General features: G+C 43.4%; 1 protein-coding gene across 1 annotated transcript in view; it reads right to left on the bottom strand.

The window, feature by feature from the left end:
- Nucleotides 1–19,604, bottom strand: part of DLGAP1 (DLG associated protein 1) — a 138,665-nt gene that overhangs the window by 50,283 nt on the left and 68,778 nt on the right. Inside the window, 2 exon segments of the mRNA XM_086472754.1 lie at nucleotides 14,466–14,506; nucleotides 14,508–14,601. Coding sequence (XP_086328880.1) covers nucleotides 14,466–14,506; nucleotides 14,508–14,601 — 135 coding nt within the window.

Raw genomic sequence — 19,604 nt, 5'->3', positions numbered from 1 at the left:
CATGTGTGTGTCTCATTGGGAGTTTGGACCTTAGCCTGTACACTTGCTACCCTCAACCTTAGAGTGTAGGCACCATTTGAACTAATTTCCCCAAACTCATTTCATTTTTAAAATCTCTGTGTGTGTACCTGTGGGTCTTACTCACATGCAAAAGTCCTGTGTATAACAACACACAGACAACCCTGCAGTAAATGTAAAGACAGGACTGCTTTATCCCTTTAGGTTTCCAGTGTTCTCTCTCTCTGCCCTAAGCCATGCCCCACAATCTTATTTGCTTTAAGGAATAACCCTCAAAATACTTTTCAGGAACTTGGTTAATCTGGTATTACTTATGCTTCTAATATTTCAAGGAAGACCTTGAATGACATTTAACAAACAGGCAGCATGTAGCTATAGACATAATTATTTCTGAGGTAAAAACCTTGAGCTGAATGTGCATATGGTTTACATTTGTTTATTAAGAGAAGTCCCTAATGAAGCACATTCCCTATCCCACAAGGCATAACAGTCTGCAAAAACGGTGGAGATGAAGTATTCCCATTAATAATTAAAATTTTGTTGCTACCCAGTGGTGAGCATTAGGCAATTACGTATTGTCTTTGGAGCTATTTGTTCAGACAGGTTTGTAAATAAATCCCTGCCTTCATGGGTCTGATACATTAAAAATAAAAAAGAAAAATAGCAAGCTACCTCCTGTTCCAGAGGAAGCCAAGGACTTCTGCAAATGTAATGGGTTCTGCCCCAACCACCATACACATTTTATCTGCATTTTGTTCACAATCTTTGCTGTATTTATCAATAAGCAATGAGCAGAAAGCAGTATCTGCTAGTTTCACTCGTTTCAAAAATAGTAAGAGAATCTTTCTGAGGACGTGTATAAACCCTGAGTCAGTGCAAGGAGTTGCTAAGGCCACCGCTGTTAAACACATGAAGCGCTTGAGATTGCTTCTGTGCTTGACAACAGTTGGTGTGTCTCAGCCAGGGTGAACGTCGTACAGGTAGCACAATCTTTCCAACAACCACCTGCACAGCTCGGTGTTGTGACCTCATGCACAGAGGACCCAGACAGAAGAGGCACAGGTCAAGCACAGCTATTTTGGGGATGTTCTTCCTACTGTCACCAAAGGGGACACGATGGATAGGACTTGGTGACTGCTGCTGGCTGGGTGTCCTCAACAAGCGGGGCTATCAGCTTGCTGATGCTGTCTCTTCCTTCAATGGCAGCATCTCCAGCAAGTCTTGCTTCCCAGGACCCCAGGCTAGCTGGGGCACACTAGCTTCCAGGCAGATCCTTGGAGCACATAACAATTTAGACTGTCACCCTGTCTCAACACCCTCCCTCCACCTCCACACCAAAACACAACTATGAGAACTTGCGGTTTGAAGGTGTGTGGTTTTTCTGCCACAAGTTTTCAGACGTCAGTAATGTGTTTGCGGTGCTGCTGCTTTTTCCTTACTTTTTACTTGCTCTTAAAAACACATTTTTGTGGTAAGGAAGAATGAGGATGGTTCTATATTTTGGAACGTAGAAGGCTGTGGCAGTGAAACTATATTAAGAAGAAGCCTGGGCTAAAGTGTTTATAACCAATAATGAACATAGCCACCCCTTTTTCTACTCATGAAGCTTGCAAAAAGTTTTAAAATCTTTTTTGTTATGCAGCATCATTCTGTATCACCTCTTACGGATTTTGGTCAGGTTTTAGCACTTGTTTATAAACAGCTCCCTTCAACTAGATCTTGGCATATTCAGTGTTTATGGTGAGCAATTTTCATCACACCCGACTGTTACTTTTGTAAAGGGCAGCGAGACTGGCAACTTCAAAATGCCTGCAAAAACAACGTGAGTATCTGAGAAATGAAACGTGCTCTTTGAACTTTCCATGAAAAATACCTGCAAAGAGCGAAGAACACTGTTCAAAGAGACATTATGTCACTTTTCAGAAAAAAATTATACAGGGGAGTTGGGGTTAAAAGTCCCGATCGCCAGGGCAGAATTAAAAAACGGTACCACTGTAGTACTTATTCCTAAACGAAACATTATACAAGGTGGAATTCAACGGCAAAGTTAAATATAAAATAAATCCAACAAGATCATAGAAGGGCACCATAACCCTGTCCCTGCAGTGACCCATGTAATAGCTCTATGCTGGTGCTTGTGATGACATGTCAGCAATCCCACGTTAAATGTATTTTAAAGGTACATTAGCTTCTCCTCTTCTTTGTGCTTCCAGAGGTTTCCTTCACTCCTTTATGAAGACATTTCAGTGCCTTCCACTCTCTTCCCCTTACCCTCACGTTATCTGCGAACAACATTATGTTGCTCTCTCCTGACCTTCCTCCTCAGCTGATTGCTGCAGAGAGGAAAGTATTTCGAGATACCAGCTCATTTTTTTTTTCTCTTCTGTTTTTAGCAGAAATTCCTTCACAGAAGCTTGTTCAAATTAGCTGCCGGGTGCAAGGGCTTTTGCAGCCACATTTGCTTTGACACTGGCAAACAGCTAACACCGTCTTCATGAGACACGGAGGTAAAAGAAGCAGGCACAGCCCTGGAGCAGCAGTGGCAGGAGCAGAGATGAGTAAGGGCACAAGGAGCAGGTCTATGTACCAGGTAAATATTATCTGGGGTGAGGGGAATCAAATGCTCTTGATGAACTGAAAGATGGATAGATATAGGGGGATATTTAATATCATATTTTACACTTGGGAAGTTACATGTTAGATGGTATTTAATATAGGCCCTTGTCACTTTCTAATTCCAGAAAATTAGCCCTAAAATTCTAAGTCTGGGAGAGCTTAAAACACTGCAGTTGCTCCACAGATGTTGTGGGTAGGCAGGGGGGGCTTGTCTGAATGAAAAAACCACAAACTCCTTATTTTGAGGCCACAATTACAACCTCCAAGTTTGAAAGCTGGCAACAGTGAGGACAATTTTTCCATGAGAACCAGAGCAGACGAAGCCTGTTTTCCCCTGGATTATTTCTTTCTCACTTCAGCCCCTCCTCTCTCCACCTCTCCATCTCCCCTCTGCTAAGTGCCCTGTTTCTTCACCTCTTTTCAGCATCTCCGGGCCCTCGCTGCCACCAGCTCACCGGGGCCAGGCAGGGCGAGCAGCACCCACCCGCTCTCACGCTTCGGGGCTGACCGGGCAGGAGCTGCCAGGCTTGCCAGTGGCGATGCAAACCCGAGTTGCGCTTTGCTACCGCGCCACGGATTTTCACAAAACCCAATGTAAGCAATCCTGAGAGCTTTTCCTCACTTAAATTTGGTTGAAATGGATCAAGCGGTTAAAAAATCATTCAAGGGGGCAGGGGTTCTTGGCCTCTGCTCGCCTGCAGGCAGTGGGAGAACACAGGTTTAGGAAACCAGCTTAAAATCAGCCTTTTTTTTTTTTTTTTAATTTAGAAAAAGGAAGAACTTTATTCAGAAGTAGCTGATTCATAATTTTGCTGTGAGATGACAATGATAGGAAGCCTGAAACATCCATAGCACTGTGTCATTAATGTTGCTTGTGACAGAAATACTGGACACGGGCAGCTCTGGAAGTACCCGCTCCTAATGAACCATCGCCCCTGAACTCCTGAGGTGTCTTCACTTGTGCATTGTCAGAAATTCATTCCCTATTCAAGCAGTAAGTTTTGCAGTGGCAGTCAGGACACATGCTTTTTCATTTGTGAGAACATGAGGATGTATTCCTGCTTTTAGAGCAAAACCCAGTGTTGGGAGCTACCATGAGGAATTGCATCTGTCACCCAAGGCTTACATTTTCACAACCATTAGCAGCTACCACCATTTGCTGCCATTTGGATCTTGCAGTGAAACATGGCTGATTATACCCATTGGATGTAGGAGCTTTATTAAAATCCATCAGTTCATACTATGTGCAAATAAAAAATAAGGTATATTCCACTTGCATGTGTAGCTAGTTTCTCTGTGCTTTTCACTTACACAAAACTTTTTCAACACCTGTTTTGGTCTTTCTTGCTGAAAAATAACACAAAGTTATTCCTTGTGCCTCTTACACTATTTCTTTTTACCATGTGCTAACATATATGATGGGAAAATGGTCATGGCTTTGTAGAAAGCAATAAGAGAAATTACCCAGGTTTCCTAGTAGTCCCATTTGTGGTAAGTATTGCTAAATCTTGACATTCTATCGAAAGGTATTTTGTTCTCAAAGCTCTGGTCCTCGAATTAGATTAATATTCCTGTAATAAACCAATTGCACCTGAACAGCTCAAAAATCAGGATATAAGTAGGAAGAAATTTCTTTTTTACATCTCATGATTTTTAGGTACTCATCACACTTCTAGATTTGGAGTTGATGCTGCGTACCAACGACAGTGAATGGTTTGGGAAATTTTAGGCGAGGGAAAACCTCATATCTGACGAACACCAGCTAAAATGTATCCTTCCAGAAGTCATGGATGGTGATCCCAGATTTTCTGGGAGCCTCTTATGGGCAGGGAGATTAGAACTCACACCACACCTCCTTTTCTCTTTTTTTTTTCCCCTTAATATTTTAAAATCTGAATGTTTCAAGCCACACCTCTGCTCTAAGCTAGCAAAGTCAACAGAACAATTTACAGGAAAAAAAAAAAATTTCATTTTACTAATTCAAAAGAGAGAAGACGTGGCACTTTGTGATCTTGAGCTGTGGTACTACTTGGAATTTTGTATCGGATATCACAGCGATAAAACACATAAAAGCAAGGTTAAAGAGAAATGAACAGCCTCATAGTCCTGACCTATTCACTAAATATTTTTTTCAGAAAAGGGAAGATTTCAAGCCCCCAAACTACCAGGCAGGGGCCTGTACCACCCTGGTATCACAACCTCTTTTTTTTTTAGGTCCGGAAAGCATAAACACAGGCTAATATCACTTCTGGGAGACTCTGCCTAGCATATTTTGTGTGGGAGTTTTCTGAAAGTTCACCTCAACAAATGATTTACCGGGACAGTAAAAAGATCAAGAAAGCACTGAGCTGGCCTCTCAGGACAAATTACTTTCTTCACCCACTCCTTGAAATCCTTTAAGAACTTCTTGTAATGATTAATTTTCCAGAATTCTAAAATCTGTTGAAGATCAGGGCCCATAACTACTGCATCTCTCTCCTGGGATAAAGACACGGCGTGGTCTCGGATTGAATCCCATCCAGTGCATCCACACGCTTGCTTTGCGTATCCATTTGTTTTACTTGCAACCTGAATTTTCCTACAGAGTCATCAGGGTTTTGATATTTTATAATGCCGCACGTTTTTCTAGTAAACAAAACACAAGAGAGTGTTTTGCCCTCCTTTTTTACATTCATTTTGTCAAAATAATTTGTTTCAGTCATAGTAAAGACAAAACCAGACTTGCAGGGAGGAAGGAAAAGGCAAGTGGGAAGATGCCAATAAAGGCAGAGAAGACAGATAAGGGAAACAGAAAAAAATGACTGCATGTACTTAGGGGTTCCCCTGCCTTTCTGTGATACTGGTACCTTGCTGGGACCCCTGAGGAGTTTTGCAATACACATAATAAAGAAACAGTGGTAGGAGACATATGGAGAAGAACAATTAAGAACAACAATGAGAAAAAAAAATTACAGGCATAATTGTGCCTCGTTAGAGGTACTTTATGATAATAAACAATGATATGTATTTCTCATGATAATAATCCTGCAGTTCACTCTCTGCACTTACTCTAATTCCCCCTACAGTGCCACTGCTGTCTAATATAGGATATTTATGCAAAAGATGAGTTAGAAAATTAGATTCCATTATAACAGCATCAGGTATAATAATCAAAGCTATGGAAAATAACCTCTCTCTTCCTTCATGGCTTCTGCACTTGTTATTTCCAGTGGTTTCCACCACCAACCCATCAACATCAAACATTTTGCAAGTATCGCTAAGTTTCATATTCTCTTAATTTTACTGAAGGAGAAACTGAGGCATAGAATAACTTGCCTACAGATACAGACCTACCAAGCAGCTGGGCTAGGCACTGGCCAGCCTGCAGTTGCACACTTTAACTGTTTCTGATGCTTCTATACAGAATATTATTAATTACTGGCAATTTGTAGTAGGCAAACCCATATAAAGGCCTTATTAGCAGTGTGTGAACACAGGGAGAAGAGCTTCTGCTCCCCAGAGGAGCCTGCAAAAGGCCTGCAGCCTTAATAGCCCATAGAAACTCACATTGGGAACAAAGATCTTTTAAAACATTGCTCCCATAGTAATTTTAATTATGGCAGATCATTAGTCAGCAAACCTATGCTCGGGGACTGTTTATTGAGCAAGGAAAACCTCCTATCCACAGCTGCAGCTGCGATCGCAAGCTGGAGTGCCTCGCAGTGCTAACAAAAGCAATTGCAGAAATATTTTCAAGACTCTTAGCAGACCCAGGCAGGTCAGTTTATTCACCTACCACTACTGGTCTGATCGATTCACAAAACCAGGCAGGAGAAAGGGTGCTGGTGATGCAGATACTGCCTGCGGGGCAGCCAAGGGTCAGGTGTTTGCCCCCTTTTTAGCAGTAATTTGGTACCTACGGCTGCGTGTGCCTTTAAAGCACAGTGCAGTTATTTTTAAACACTCCCATCAACCAGCCCATCGTTGAACTTAAGAAGAAATGGCACTGTAATAGGAGACCTAATATTCTTTTTGCAGAATCTGCAGTTCTCCGACACGTCTGCTTGACTCTCCTTTCATAGCAGACAAATCTCCTGGCAGGAACCAGTTAACAGGGACAACGACTAGCAGCACGGACAGCCCCCAGCTCTGGAGGAAGGCAGTCATGTATTTAAAAAGGAAAAACCACCACCAAGAAGCCCACAAAAAAGCCACACTATTTATTTTTCTGGGAGGTGAGTGGGAACACTTTCAAAGCGTGGGTGTTATGCTGTTTTGGCACAAAAAGTACTTTTCCAAATTGAAATCTTCCATCGGGCTGGCTTGGAAAACGGCATGTGGTTTATAACCATGGCTTGTTCCTTTCGGCTTTGCCTCCTCTTCCAGGTTAGAGTCAGCAGCTGCGAGCGTTTCTGGGAGGAGAGAGGAGCGTGTAAGAACCACAGCATCCCCAGCGCGTTTCCACCGGCTGGCCCTGGGATCTGCAGGTAGTAAACACAAGCGCTCTCCCTAAAAGGACCTTGCTTGGCAGGATACAGAGGGAAAAAAAAGAGACTATTGCTGAGGTGGGGAGCGAAAAGAAGTTGTTATTTGCTGGCATAGGGGAAAGGAACGAAGGATGCTGAAAGGGTACTGGGCAGCTGCTTTTCCGGCTGCTCTGGGAGCCAAGGGAAGAGCCTTTGATCTGCTGAGCGGGCCTGGGCTTGCCGCCAGGACCTATATCCTTTCTCCAGCAGTGACAGCAGGCTTCCTCGCTAGCTCCTCTCCGATTGCCGAGTCAAAAAACAAGTGACGTAACCCATACAGGGACCTCACTGAAATGTTTCTATTATCATCAGCTCTGCAGAAAACATATGCTACAGATGCCTCAATCTGAAACTATTCTCTTGTCCAAGGCAGAAAAAAAATTAAAAAGAAAACCATGAGGTCCTCTGGTTTACATCTTGCAAAGCCTCATAAAAACCCCTCTAGCGTGCTGGTGAATTAAACAAACCCGTTGCTCCTACAGCTGAACTACCATGCCTGCATAGCACCTTGGCCAAGCACGCCCTCCTCAATGTGCTCTTACCTGTTGTGACTGGGAGACTCAAATAGGAATACGGCTTCTGGATGTATACCTCAAGTGATGTCATCAAGATAGTACTTACTAAAAAATGAGCTGTTTCAAAATGATTGCCAACAATTTTTAGTATAAAGGGATGTGAAGACCAGCCTGCTTGATTTGTGGTGTTGCCCAAGAAAGGGAACATGAAGGCAGCTGTGTTCCTCAGCTCTCAGATGGGAACAACCAGAGACTACAGAATTCCCTCCAGCACCAGCATGCCTTTAGCACTTTGTCAGAATAACGTGCTATTGCCATCACTGCAGGTAAATTCTGCTTGGATGAAATCCAGGCTTCCATCTTACCCCAGAACGAGCCATCATTTCAAAGTCTCATCACTTGGAGCACAGAAGCATGCTACACTGTATTTGTAATGAAGCTGAACCGTGTATTTTTGCATGACGTAACGAAAAATTTACTTTACTTTCTTTGCAGCACAACAGCTTTTGCACCATGACCTCCCCTTCCTTTTGATGCTCACCACCACTACTGAGAATGCAACCTTGCAAGATGCTAGGGGTACTGGCTCAGGAGTTTGGACGGTCCCATAAAGTTACCTCAACCAAGCACTTCTATTCTCTCAATAATGCATCCATCTTGCTATCAGGTACTTGCTGCTCTGTATTAACATTACTTTCACGGCAGTGGCAGCTTCTCCTGCGTTGGGTCCACTGCAAGATGCACTGGGTGGCTCTGTATTAGTTCTCTTTCCCAGGCCATAGCTTAACACCATGGGATGCAATAACAATTGCACCAGGTGTGCTGTTTTGCCCATGCTCAGCTCCACTGAGCCTTGATATTTGGGTCAGGTTCTGTCTCCAGCCAGTATCACACTGATTTCAACTTGCTCTTGATGAAACCCTTAGTCCCTGGTGCCACTTGGGGCACAAGTTTCAACCTGTGATCCTGCCTGCTGGTTTTCATGTGGACAGAACCGGCAAAGGTTTTGTGCTCTCTTCCCCCTGCAGCTGCTAAGTTTTACTGAACCTATCAGACATTGCTACACATCAGAAAAGATTTTAAACACAAAGTCATTTATGAAGTTGAGTGTATTAAGACAAGAACAAACCACAGAATATGAGCAACGAGTTTTGAAATCATTGGCTAAATTTTGCCTTCTAGAACACACAATCAACTTTTGCAGAGTTCTTTTTGAACCTATGAACCTGAAACCTGATTTTTTTTTTTTTCACTTGAGACACTGTCTCAATTGTGTGCAATTACTTGAAGATAAGGCAACACACTATGGTGAAACTCTTAGCTGGATGTCCTGGTTTGGCTGAGACAGACTCCCAGCCCAGCCGTGCCAGGCAGCCGTTAGCAGTTTGGTCAGCCAGGGCAGCTGCCCTGAGGGAGCTACAGGTGCAGCCCATCCCATGTCATGGGCGTTATAAAGGGGGGAGGTTGGCTGAGGAGGGGGAGTTCTGGCTGGGGTTCCTGCTGGGGTTCTGCCTCTGGTTTTTGCCTGCTCCTGAGGACTGCTCTCCCACCGACTGTGATAGTTGTGTATTCATTTGGCTGAGTACAACTTTATAAACCTTTGTTGGTATGGGTGTTTCGTTAAATCTGTTTTTTGCTTCAACTCATGGGTTTGCTCTCCTTTTCCTGATTCCCCTTTCTGGCTGGTGGGGGGGCTGTTGGGTGATAGAGCGGCGGGTGGGGGGGCTGTTGGGTGACAGAGCAGCTGTTATAGTTTAGCCCCAGGTACGGGCTAAACATAGATGCTGGAGTAAACCTATCCTGACAATAAGGACATTTATAAATTTTAAGAAGCTGTTTTGCTCCCTGCAAAGAGCAGACAAACCCCCACCTCGTTACAGCTGTCTCAGACAGTGGCTAAGGCAGGCTGCTCCAGACAAGAACAAGGCAAAGCAATGTTCTCTCTCCCAGATGCTCTCCCAACTCCAGTGACTTGCAGTTCAGCAATTTCCCTAGTCTGATGTGGTACTTTTAGTGGATTTTATTTCATTTATTTATATGGCTGCTTTTTGAACCCATATAGTAATGACAAAACAGCTTTGCACTTTTCATAAACACAGTGAATTTTCTTCCCCGCCTGTGTGCAATTCAACTTCAGCTTTTTTGGCACACTCATATCAATGTACCACATGTGTGATCGCCTTGTGGATTTTTTTCTACCTGTAATTGTTCACCTTACTGCTGATAACATTGACTGATGTGAAAACAGAGGTGTAAACAGAAAGAGGACACTTGCAGATGCGGAAACACTTTAAAATGTCAAATGGAGGAGAACAACACTGATTGGGAAAGAAATTATGTCTTCCATCTTCCAACTGCACATGGCAAAAGATGCAAAGTTTGTTAAAAAAGACAACTTTGAAAAAGGAGTTGACACTTTAATTTTTAAGAGAACTGAATGATGAGATTTTTCTGCTATGTAAATACTTGAAGCTTCATTTTTAATTTGTCATCATTAATATACACACAAGTGTAGAAATGTCAGTCAGGTTTACAGGAACTTAACACTAATATAACTAGAGATAACGCTGCAGAACAGCTGGAAACATGCAACAGCAAAGCTGTCTTCACTCTGTCCACAGCTGCATAGAGGGTTAAGCTGTGACAAGTCAGCTAAAGGACTTGTCAGAACTATCATATGGCAATGTATTAATAAGCTGGAACTTGGCCCGAAGAGATGACACGAAAACCACTTTGCCGTGACAGACTTGGCCTGCCATTGGCTTTTTGAAGCTGAAGGGCCAAGGTGACTTGTTTTTCCCTATGGCTGGAAGCAGGCAGCCAGGGCCTCCAACAGCCCCTGTCACTCACCTGCTTGATGCAGCATCAGCAAGAACTATTAGGACTTCCCTTCTGGAATTCGGTGCCAAACAGCCCAAATTTGGAGATCAGGAGAGAGACTTAATGCCAGTAATTCTTCAGCTAGTAGCTATTCTTCCTATCCTTTTCCCATGCTTGTGACTCTGGAAAATGACTCAGTCACTTAAAGGGCATCACATACTTAGAAAGCTTCCTAAATTGGTACCAGCCAGATCTTACTTAGCATAGCAGGCTCCTGGGATGCAGAGATGGGACTCAGCCTGCTGGAAAACCAGCTTAGGCTATATGCTTTTGCAATCTGGTGGTAATAAAAACCAGCAGCCTACCTCATAAGCCTCTTCTTCAGGCTGCTGACAGTTCTATGGGCCTAGTATGTAACTGGCAGCAGACAAAGGGAGGTAAGCCTATAGCGTCAGAAATAAAAAACACTCACTAAACCAGATGTATTGCATCTATCATAGTTTCCACTTATTCTTGCACATCTTTAATAATTGCCAATCTGAAATGGGATCAGCTGACTGGCTGTAATACATAAACATGGACATATTTGTTATATATGTCCCTAGCTTCCTTCCCCACATGTACATGTCTGAAAAGCCTCATGTTTTGCAGCCTTCACCCAAACATCTGCAAGCATTTATGGAATAAAACAGTCTGCCATCTCAGACTAGGTTTTTCAGTGCACACTACAGCTGATGTCATTTTGGTATTTTGGATTTTCAGAAGAAACAAATAGGTTTCCAGGCAAACCACATCACAGAACATGCCATGGTTATCAGTTCAAAGAGCCTCACTGGCTCAGCAGCTAGTGCTGTGTTTCATCATGTCTTCCTGAGGTCAGGCAGGGAAATGCTAGCCCAGGAACACACATCTGTGTGTATACAAATAGCTTCAGTCTTCAGTTGTTCTCTCTTCCACTGCCCCCTGAAATAATCCTCTGCAAAGCACAAGAACTGTCAAGTACAGGCTTGGCCAAGCGTAGACTTTAACATGAATCACGCTACATTCTGGAGCATGTGTGTTTTGTATGTCATTTTAGGGATGAAGGAAAACAGACTGATTGAAATGGGGATTGTTACTGCACTATCCTATCACCTTACTATGAATAAGAGCTAGGGTGAGAGATAAACTCTCTAGTGATCCCAGAGAGTGGAAGTAAGACTGGATTCAGGATAGACTGCTTAGACCTTTGCTTCTCCAATTTGGCAAAAGAAGCTACAAACGTTTTGGGTTTCCAAGAGGACCCAGCATGGATCCAGGCTCCAATGAGTGCCAGATAAGACTGGACATAGCAGAGGCAAAGCAGAGCTGCCTCTGGGGCCGCTGCCGCCAGCTAACCTGAACATGGCTTCAGTTAGAAGCCTTGGGCAAATCCTGGGCTGATTCCTATGCAACTTTTCTGAAGCAAATTCAGCATCATAAATGAAACTAAGGTGTTGTAGTAAGGGGGATAAGAGCATGCTAACAGCTCAGCATTGGTAGGTATTTATTAAACGCCATGCTGACTAATCCTGACAGGCTAACAATGACAAAATTACATCAGGCTCTAAAGACATACAGTAAACTTTCTAAACAAAAATCCTTTACTAAAATTAGAGGAATAAACTGTTCAGGGGACTGAAAGGAGTGCTGAGTGTTAGTAAATGTAAACTCTTTGGAGTAAGAAGTTACACTACCTTGATAAATGGGTTTGAACCTAGCTGAGCTAGGGAAAATGCAGTGGAGTAGACACTGCATTTCAGATGAGGTGGAAGATCTACAGTTTCAGAAGACTACAAATATCAAATGAAGCGTCCTAATACCTTGATGTAAAAACTTAAGTTAGAAATGAAGAAAATGCAAAAGATGTCTCTGAGTGACTCAGGAGTTTCACCCTTGGAAATCAGTCCCCGTGTTGTCACTCAGACTATTGTCTGGTGCTTCTCTTCCCTGTTTGCAGTCTGACATATGCAGGCACACACTGCTGTGACGAAGATTAATTTTATCATAGGTTATATATCCTCATGAAAGGGCTCCAAAGTGTGGGTAGGTGTTGAAAGTAGGCATTCAAAAGCACAGGTTTCTAAAAATGTATTATTAAAGAAGAACTACATGAGGTTTGCAAGTCATGTTTTCCCAAGGGCATACTGACCTTTTTCTCCCTTGTTCTTATGCTTGAGGTAGGATTTCTTTTCACAGACACAGATCCTGAAAGATCCTAGTGAGAAATGATTCTTGATGTTACAAATGCCTCCTCTGCTGCCCCTACACGCTGCCTGGCAAAGCCCTCTGAGCTTTAAGGTAACATCACAATGATTACTTTTGAATGTGAGTGGTACTTGATGCTGCAAATTTTAACTGTTTGTAGTGCCCTGGTTTTACACAAATACAATAGCTCCAAGCGTTTAGAGGACTTGTCCTTTCCACAGGCATGCTTATCTGAGGAATAAATTTACCATGCATAAGCATCTGACCTTCCTTCATGTCTGCCTCATCCAACAGTATGGTACCGCTATTCCTTTTTGACTTGAGATACTAGTCAGTTTTGGATTAGGAGGTTGCTATTGCTACGAAAGGACTGTGGGGATGGAGTAAGCATCAATCTTTGAATCTTTCTTAACAAAGAATAAAGGGAGTCTGACTTCCTTCAACTCTGGAAGAATCAAAGAGACAAAGATTTCTGCCTTGCAAATCTAAGCTGCTATCAGCAGATACTTTAACCAAAACTAGTCATTCCATATTCCTGCCCAACTCCAGTGTCATGCCTTGAGTGATATAGCCCTTCTGCGCATTTTTCACGTACCCATGTGAGTTTCTGTTGTTTCTGTCATGCACTGATAGGTACAGCTCAACAAATCAATGCCTCAACTCCTGTGTTTGCTATTGCACTTTGGTCTTAAGACCTATTCACCATGTTTTTGTTTTGGGTGATGACAACATATTGCTTCAGATCTATAAACAGCTTGTTTTGGATATCTGTACCCAGTGGAGGACAGTTGCTAGACCCACAGGCTCTTGTGCAGATTTTCCCCATTCCCCAGCAATCCAATGTTCTCAAGGCCAACCAGCAGGATTCGTGATAAAAGCTACTTTACAAAAAAACTATTATTTCCCTTCACCTCAGTGCTACAATACCTTTGCAGAAGAAACACCTGCACTACTCAGGAGTTGTGGGCAACATAGAAATGTTTTAGCCTCACATAGAAATGTCACAAGGAAATGTTTAAGTCTATAACAAAAAAGTCCCCAATGAATGGGCTGTTCACAAAGGACCACTTCAGCTCCTTTCAGAGCATGAACGAAGGATAAGGTTCGATGGTAGTTTGTTCAGTGGCAGTACCGATGCAGATACCTCAGCCACTTCCCGCCACTTCTGCATCGCTACATCCCCACCTGTACTAAGACACATCAGTTGGATGGTGCTGTCAACCAGATCACGTACCTGATACACATCACTGCTTTTACATTCAGGGGTTTTTTCCCTTCTCTTTTTTTTTTATAAAAAAAGCCAGATTCACAGCACAGCTCCAGAAAAACAGCCATATTAACAGAGTTCGAGGGAGCAAGAAACTGTGAAATAGGGACAGCGATACCGTATGACAGCATCACTTCTGAAGATAGTGTGCTATCACTGCAGCCTAACCTTAAGAGCATGGAGGACCCCCTGTCTTTACACTGATTATGAGCGCAGCCCAGGGAGATTTATTTTCCTAAGCTGAGGTTGGCCTCTATATATAACCTTACTTAAATGTCTGGTCTGCATAGGGGTTTCTGTTAATTTTACCAGATGCCTATCCACTTTCTTAAATACCTAAATACAATTCTCCTCCTCTACATTCACGTTGGTGTAATTAAGAAGATAATTTGATTCTAGCTCTCTCAGGGTTCTTTTTTTACCTATTGGAAGAAAGATTCACTGCCTGGATAATTCATGTATGGCTCTGATTTAATGCATCGACAAATAAACATCCACCTTCAATAACGCCCACATCTTTTAAAAGATCTCTGCAATGCATCCACCTGAATGTACAAAGCATCTTCTGTGTTCATCATTATAACTATGCCAAAATTCTCTTTTTGTGCTGGTGAGCTCTGTAAAGCTGACACACCTAAGAGGAGAATTGGCTCATCTCCATTGGATCTTACACACCTGCAATAAAACTGTTAAAAAAAACAGTTTTGCAGAATCCTTCACCTTGGCAGCATTGAGAAAGCCAGGGGTACACAATTCAATATCAGCCTTAGCCTGGATTTACTTTGATATTCGTCAATGAAAGGGTGATTTTTACAGAATACTCTTTCGAGAACAGAAGAAAACTTTGAAGTCTTCTGCTGAAAAGATAGCTGAATTGTGTAATGAGCTGATCTTTGCTTCATATCCACAGGTGAAACTCAGTGTAATGGCTGTGGAAATCACCGTCAATAACAGAAACTAAAAGCAGTCAGTGCAGGAGCATTAATTACATGTGGAGAAAAAAGGGAGTGAGTCTCCACTTTAGTCCATTGTTTTGGAAGTTCAGCTGCAAACTGGAGAAGCTTCCCACCTGGCCCAGCATTGTGTGAACTGCAATGGAGTTGGGTCAGTTTGTTCATTGACATGTTTTTCTAAAAGATACTGGCATAGATTCACCTTGGGGCGGCTGCTGTGTTTTCTTTCAATCAGTTACTGCAAACGGAGAAGTTGCAAGAGTCTTTATATGGAGAGCCCAGGGGATTCACTTTTCCTGGTCCAGGCCAGCTGGGACTTTGTGGGCACAAGAAGAACAGACTTTTAACAGGCACAAAATAGAGGCATAGCTGAAAGGGCAGCTCACTTCCAGTAAGTAGATAACCCACTCACTTCTTTCCTATCTGTGTACCCAGATTTGCTTCCATGGGAAACCGGGGCACCTGGGCAGATGGCTGCATCCTGGTCCCTTTCCAGCACGCAGCACACCTGGGGACCAGGACTCTGAGGGTCCAAGGACTTTACCAGGTCAGACACCTGCACGCTGACAGAAGGCGGGCATGTGCCCGTCGACCAGGAGAAAAGACTCATTTAATTAACAAGCAGAAAAAAAGCTATTTCTTATTTCCTGCTCACGTGGCTCTGGACACAGAACTGTGAGCCTCTAGTGTCGCACACAAAGAGCTACCGGGCGGCGAGCGGGTGTTACGCCGCAACTCTCTGCTACAGAGAACACCCCCTTGGGGCCAGCACTGAAAAACGGTGAAGAACGCAAACTCCTTCAGACGCCGCTGGAACGGGGGGTTTCAGCGTTTACCTGTCTGTAGGCTCTTGCCACCCGAACCGTTCTCCTTCGGCTGCAGACCCCGCAGAGGCGACGCGCAAGCCCCGCACCCCGCGGCCGCCCCCTCGCCGGTCTCCGGTGGAACAAGAACTCCCTCTGGTGTTTGCCGGCTACCGCTACCGCCCGGCACAGCCCCGGGAAGAGAAAGCCCCTGCCCTCGGCCGGTGGGCGCTGGGCGGCAGGGCGCAGCCGGGCCAGGGGCACCGCCGGCGGGCGAGCGCCACCGCCCCGGGAGCCCCGGCCCCGCTCCGCTGCTGCCGCCCGCGGCCCCCGGCTCCTCGGCGGGCTCCTGCCTTTACCGAGTGACCCCACACCGTGTCCCCAGGCTTTAGTTGATGAACGCTGGGGCTCGCCAAGCCCACCCCGAGAGGGTCGAGACCCCTCTTGGGCTACGCCAGGTGTCGGGGTGGTGGCCCAGAGCTCCGGCGTTGCTGCGCTCTGCCCGCGGCACGGGCGGTGGGAGCTCCGTGCCGCTGCGAACGCACTCACGGGGATGCTGTCAGAGCTGCGGGGCGCCCCTCTGACCTATGCATGGCTTGCAAGCTCTACCTGCAGGCAGAGGAAGCAAAATGAGGGGCAGGAGAATTAAGCTCCTGGCCTTTGGGCTAGACCTTACCTGCCTATTGCCATAGTAATGCTGATACTGCCAATTATTTGACTTAAAATTTATAAGACAATCTAAACTTTTAATGTTAAATATGTATCACACAATAATTTATAAGTAAACACCCAATAATTTTTTTTTTTCCCCAGATTTTTGCTGTAATTAGATGATGAAGACAAATCTGCAGGACAAGACGAAGGAAATTTGAGAAGCGTTTTGCCAAAGAGAAGAGGCTATTTTGCTGGGTTGTTTAATAGAAATTCCTTTCAAAGAATCATGTGATCATTCAGCTGGGTGCTCTCTCCAAACAGCCCACAAGCTTTTTATATTTGACCTAAATGTCTGGAGTTTGTGGTTTGGTTTTTTTGTTTTGTTTTGTTTTTTCCTTTCTTTCAGCATATCACAGCACAGGAACCTGTAAGCTGATTATTATTGCTGTTAATTCACTTCTGAATGTAAACATCTTTGCATATTTCAAACACTGGTGTATAGAGCTGAAATCAGAAAAGATAAAAGAGCTTGAAAGCTCATACTAAATCCTGACTGTCTGGCTCCCTGGCCAATGCCTCGTATTATACAAAGTGTGTAACCATACTACACCTTTGATGTAAAATAACTCCCCTTTAATGTGCTGTAATCTCTTATTCTCTTTGTCTCTCAAATAGTAATCCTCTTGCACATGGTAATCCTCAAAATCACATATGCTCTTTAAAGCTTTTCTTTTGGAAATCATTCATATCCATTTTCTGGGCACCGGCAACGAAATATTACAGAAAACCTGGTTCTTCTGTCTTTGACCAAGACAGTCTGAATTTCTTGTATTCCACACTCACTGCTTGGCTGGAACGGGGTCAAGGAAATGAGTAAACAGTTTCTAGCTGTTCAGCAGACCAGTAGTGTCCCTACTTTTTGTTTGGTCAAGGCAGAGGCACAACATATCTGGGAGAGTCAACATAAAACAAGCAAAATGGCATTTTCTAATCAGGGCTGTAAATGAGAGAATTATATTTAGTTGTCTAGAACAATTTAAAAATATGTCCTCCTGGACTACTAGAACAGGCTAGTAAAAGAAAAATTCCCACCTCAGCAGTAATAATCAAGGTCCCTAGCACTGGCACCTGGACAGTCACAAGCCTGCTATGGGCTACTCAAACTTTCATTACTACAAGACTGAATGTTTTAGATATTGCCACCTAAGTCAGAGGTAGAGGTTGAAACTAGAATTACTTCCTCAGATCTGCATGTTTATTTAAATGCTCTAATCATGACAACCAATGATGACTGTAATGTGAGTGTCAGGTCAAATGTAAGATCCTAAATGACATAAACTGCATTAATTGCAGGACATGATGAATATTAGCCTAAGACTTAAAATATTTTTTTTATTTACTGACATGCAAATATAGATATGTATTTATATATTTATATTTATATATGCACATTGCCATAAGGAATTTTTAGCAAGCTAGGAGGAGTGCTGAGGGACAGCTTCCAATGATACAACAGCACAACTTGCTGATAGGACCATCTCATCTTCTCTGCCCAAGCCCAGCCAGCTTGCCTCGCTTCCTCCTTGAGTGACCAAGCCCAGAAATTCCTCCAGGTTTGATTTTTACCGAGGGCAGTTCTGCTGCCAGCAGGACAGATCCTGGTTGCACTGCTGAGGTCTAAGGGTGTTTTACTCCTTTTGTCCTTGTTGGGAGGTTCTTCTCACCGTCCTTGGGCATGGGGATCACCCATCCACAACCCCTCTGCGTTGGTCTGTCCTACACAGCCGTGTTGTCCTCCCCTCTCCTGGCCAGTGGGCAGAGGGAGGAATCAGCTGTGGGCTCTGGGTCAGCTGCTGACTCACGGCAGCTGCCCTGGGGATGACAGATAAATAGACCTGAGCTAAACAGTACAGCTCTCTGGCATCCTGAGTTAACTTTTCACAACGTTTGTCATGTCATTTCATCTTGTGACTACAAGAGGCTTAAAGTTTCTCCTGAAGTTCTGTGAGACTCTCATCCTCGTACAAAATAAAAATTGCCTTGCACTTACTTCATTCAGATTATAACCTATGCCTCATGAGTCACAAACCAGAACGCAAACTCCCCAATTTCGAGAGTTTGAGGGAAGGGATCTTGATGGTCTCTGAGCCCCAGCAGCTTTGAACCTTGTTGGAGGTTTAGGGATGTCCCACAGACCTGCGGGTCCCTTTTTGCAGTGAACTGCGGTAGCACGTGTGTCGTAGCTCAAAGCCTGCCACCCAGGCGTAACAAGAACAATAAATAGTACTGATAAACACTCCAAGCTGAAGTGGGCTGCACGTGGGAATCAGGCAGTACTATTTCTAAAAGAAAGGCAGGAAATTAGGCTCTCTTATGCCATTTCAAATGTTTACAGTAAATCAGCAAAATTAATGGTTCTAGCAGAAAGAAACTCTACTCTCACTGAGAAATTCATTGTACTCCAAGCAAACTAGCCAAATATTAATTTCCTTACAGCTGTTTTCGCCATTTATTTCTTTGATTTGCCAAAATTAAGTCAGCTGAATTTTCTCATGAGTGCAAACATTTGTGTTGCAAAAAATAAGAAACTCAAGGACCTAATCCATTTTTAGGAAATAAAGTTAACTTATCAACTGTAAGCGCTAATCTTCCCATCTCACATGAAAGTCCAGAAACTCCAGACAGATAAAAAACTGTGGTAACTTGACTGTTTGCACGATGGCTTAGATTCTAAAGATTGACGGCAAACACCTGTCAGAAGGAACCAGTTTTAATCTGGTGAGCAGAAAAAAGTGAGGTAAAACATCAGGGTTACCAGCAAGACCCCTAGGAAGACACTAAACAAAATTTTTCATGCAGATGCACCAATGCATATAAAAAAAGAAATAACCTAATCTCCTCCATTCCTCTCCCTAAGGAGGATTAGAAGTCCAGCTGTCACAGGGAGCATGCTTTCTCTCTTTCGTCCTCATCTTGGTGACGACAAGCAACTCTAGTTTGCCAAAGCTTAATTAAGTAATCACTTTGCCAAACTTTGTTAGCCGTGTACTGATTAGAAAAACACAACTTTTAAATTATGAAATATGTTGCCTTGTTTAGTATCTGAACTTTTAAAATCAGTGTAATCACTCCTAAATCACTGCTTTAATGTTTGTTGATTGAAAAACAAATTATTGAGGTAAGAGCTAATAGTTATAATTAATACTATTTTTTCTTTCATCTTGATT

The sequence above is a fragment of the Leptosomus discolor genome, chromosome 13 (assembly GCF_034619465.1).
Source record: "Leptosomus discolor isolate bLepDis1 chromosome 13, bLepDis1.hap2, whole genome shotgun sequence".
NCBI lineage: Eukaryota > Metazoa > Chordata > Aves > Leptosomiformes > Leptosomidae > Leptosomus > Leptosomus discolor.
This window is presented reverse-complemented; position numbering and strand designations above follow the sequence as displayed.